This window comes from Coptis chinensis, chromosome 5 (assembly GCF_015680905.1).
Source record: "Coptis chinensis isolate HL-2020 chromosome 5, ASM1568090v1, whole genome shotgun sequence".
Taxonomy (NCBI): Eukaryota; Viridiplantae; Streptophyta; class Magnoliopsida; order Ranunculales; family Ranunculaceae; genus Coptis; species Coptis chinensis.
The window spans coordinates 60,850,869-60,854,580 of record NC_141460.1 but is presented as its reverse complement, the minus strand read 5'-3'; the positions used below and the strand labels follow the sequence as shown (position 1 = coordinate 60,854,580).

The following is a 3,712-nucleotide window of genomic DNA, read 5'->3' as shown; positions in this document are numbered from 1 at the left end:
AGATGCGCAGTATTAGGCCAAAATACGCTGAAGGGATTCGAAGAGGTCACTAGATTGAAAGGGGCGGGGACAATCCGAGAGGTGGAGTTCACAGATTGGTTATCTAACATAGTCGCGGTACCAAAAAAGAATGGAAAAGTACATATGTGCATGGACTTTACCGATGTAAATCTAGAGTGCCCGAAGGACAGCTATCACATGCCGTGAGTAGATGAGTTGGTGGACAGGATGGCCAGGTTCAAGATATTTTCCTTCATGGATGCATTGATGAGGTATAACCAGGTCGCAATGTATAGGCCAAATCAGGAGAAGACATCGTTTGTGGTGGAGGGCGGTACTTACTGCTATACGAGGATGTCGTTTGGTTTGAAAAATGTAGGGGCAACCTTCCAGCGGTTGGGGGAGAGAATGTTCGCAAGCAAGATTCGGAAGGGAGTTGAGATTTATATAGACGACATGGTGGAGAAAAGTATGTCGAAGAAGAACATATAGAGGGGTTGAGAGAAACATTTGGGATACTACGTAAATACAACATGAAACTAAACCCTGAGAAGTGTACTTCGGGGTGACTACGAGAAAGTTTTTGGGTTATATCATTACTCATATGGGGATCGAAGCTAACCCCGAGCAGATAAGGACCCTGGTAGAGATGCCATCTCCGTAGAATGTGAAGGAAGTACATCGGTTAGCAGGAAGGGTCACGGCCCTGAACAGATTCATTTCTAAGTCATCTGATAAATGCAGACCACTGTACCGACTGTTAAGGAGCACACCAGATTTTGTATGTACCGCGGAGTGTGAGGAGGCATTCCAGGAGTTGAAAAAATATTTGGGCAAAGTGCCTTTGCGGTCACAGCTCGAGACAGGGGAGAAACTGTATTTGTACATGGGGGCCACAGAGTACGCAGTCAGCTCAGTTCTGGTTCGGGTGGTAGACAAGATGGAGAAGTCGGTATATTTTCAGAGCAAGACTTTGTTAGATGTAGAGACGCGATATAGTAGGATTGAGAGGTATGCCTTGGCGTTAGTTTTTTCAACCCTGAAACTGAAACCCTACTTTGAAGTGCATGTTGTGGTGGTGGTAACGAATTTCCCTCTGAGACAGAAAATTCTGGTAAAATGTTGAAATGGGCAGTGATGCTGAGTTCCTATGAGATAAAATATTAGATAAGAACCATGGAAAAGGCGCAGGTGGTGGTTGAGTTTCTGGTAGAGTTTCCTGCAGAGGATCCCACGTGGGGAGAGGAAAAGGTTATGGAGTCGGAACGGGAAGGTGAGCCAGACCTCCTTGACCCGTGGGATAGGAGGAATGGGTGGAAGGTATTCAGCAGATGGATCAGCTACCGATGCATATAGCGGCATAGGAGTGGTGTTGGTTACACCTGATAATAACAGAATATAGCAAACCATGAAACTAGGGTTCGCGGCGTCCAGTAATGAAGCGGAGTACGAAGCGGTGATCCCAGGATTGAGAATGGCCGAAGATTTGGGAGTGAAGGAGCTGATAGTATATTCTGACTCAAACTTAGTGGTGTGTTAAACGAATGGAGGGTTCGTCACCCGATGCCCCAGGATGGCCAGATATTTGGATGTGGTGCGTAAACGATCTGCGAAATTCACAAAACTCCGTTTCTTTCATTTGGGCTGTGGAGAGAATAGACACGCCGATGCCTTGGCATATGTGGCAGCCGCAATTCCTGGGTCGGAGGAAAGAACGATACGCGTGGGAAGGTTAGAGAAACCGAGCGACGAGGATGTGATGGATATTTGTCAGGTCGCGGAAGAGAAGGAGGGTTGGATGGACCCAATTAAGGACTTTTTGGTAGGAAAGGAAGTGACGGATAAAAAGGAAAGAAGGAGATGGGAGCAAACTTCTCGAAGATATGTTCTACTAGAAGGAGAGTTATATCGAAAAAACTTCAATGGACCATTGCTAAAATGTTTTGGTCTGCGACTATCTCAAGAGGTGTTGGTAGAGTTACATGAGGGGTATTGCGGGAGCCATTCGGCAGGCAGAACAACAGCACATCGACTGCTGACACAGGGGTATTTCTAGCCCCACATAAAGAGGGATGTTGTGGAATTTGCTAAGAGATGTGATAAGTGTCAGATATTTGCCCAGTTGATATTCGCCCCTGCTGAACCCCTTCATAATTTCTCAAGTCCATGGCCTTTTGCTATGTAGGCAATGGATATAGTGGGACCGCTGCCCATGGCCAGTGGAAAAAGGAGATTCATGCTCGTAGCCATGGATTATTTCACAAAATAGATTGAAGCCATACCCCTACAACAGGTGAAGGAAACGCAAATCATCAAGTTTTAATGGGAGAATATCATCTGCAGATTTAGATTGTCGTACGCCATCATAGCTGACAATGGGACTCAATTTACGAGAGAGAAGGTGGCCAGGTTCTTACAAGCCTACAAAGTGAGACAGGGGTTTTCGGCCCCTTACAATCCCGAGGGCAATGGACAGGAAGAGTCATCCAATAAGATCATCATGAACTTTAAGAGGAAATTGGAAGATAAGAAGGGGGTGTGGGCCGACGAGCTGAATCATGTGATATGAGCCTACTGGACCACACCTCGATCATCCACCCGAGAGACTCCATTCTCATTGGCCTACGGGGTGGAGGCTGTGATCCCGCCAGAGATGGTGGCAGCTATAACGTGAACAAAGGCCGTGGAGGAGGGCTCAAACTGGAAAATTTTAGCAGCAAATCTGAATTTAGAAGAGGAGAAAAGAGACATTGCATGTATAAAGATGGAAGAGTACCACAAGAGACTGCAAAGACAGTACAACAGGAGGGTCAAGCTGAGATAATTCCAAATGGGTGACCTGGTGCTCTTCTGAGTGACACCTAGTACCAGGAAAGAGAAAGATGGAAAGATGGGTCTGAACTGGGAGGGACCTTATACAGTGGTGGATATCGGAGGGGTTGGCACCTACAAATTGCGGACCCATGAAGGCAAGCTGATAGAGAAGCCGTGGAACGTGAGAATATTAAAAAAAATTCACACTTGAATGTAATAGAAATCTAATGCGTGAATTTGTGGCTGTATGTAAATATATAATGCAACAACACTTTTGAGATGAAACCATCGTTTATAAAGGTAGGGGTCGAAAATAAACATGAGACATGGAATGCCAACGAGACAGCGGTGGGGGGGAGTCCTTCGCTAACACAAGGTCGGAATTGGACCTGGGGCAAGGCGAGGCCCCAATGACTTTCAGAATCTAAGAAACCCGCGGAGCGGGATGAGAGGCGCAAATAATACATGGGGCATAGAGCCCAAGGGTGGAGAGAGATAGCGGAGGGGATGAGCCCTTCGCTGATACGAGACTAGAGATAAGCCAGGGGCAAGAGGAGTTGCCCCAAGGAACTGGCTGAGACTGCAGAACCTGCGGAGTGGGATGAGCCCTTCGCATGGGAGAGATGCAAGTCGCACATTGGGCATGAAATCCCAGCATGGAGGGAGACAGCGGAGGGGAGGAGCCCTTCGCTGATAAGAGGTTAGAGGGAGTCAGGGGCAAGAAGAGTTGCCTCAATCAACACACTGAAGTTATAAAGTCCGCGGAGCAGGATGAGGCCTTTGCATATTAGAGATACTAATACCACGTAGGGCATGAGGCCCAAACATGGAGAGAAATAGCGGGGAGTTGGAGTCCTTCGCAGATATACTCAACCATTGCAAAAACAGCAAGAGGAAC

At 47.1% G+C, this 3,712-nt stretch overlaps 1 protein-coding gene across 1 annotated transcript; it reads left to right on the top strand.

Moving 5' to 3' along the window:
• Positions 1–1,573: 1,573 nt before the first annotated feature.
• LOC147498201 (uncharacterized) lies at positions 1,574–2,569 on the top strand. The gene is made up of 2 exons (XM_086563174.1): positions 1,574–2,046; positions 2,344–2,569. The coding sequence occupies exons 1-2, from the start codon at positions 1,574–1,576 to the stop codon at positions 2,567–2,569; spliced, it is 699 nt and encodes a 232-aa protein (XP_086419300.1).
• The last annotated feature ends 1,143 nt before the right edge of the window (positions 2,570–3,712 follow it).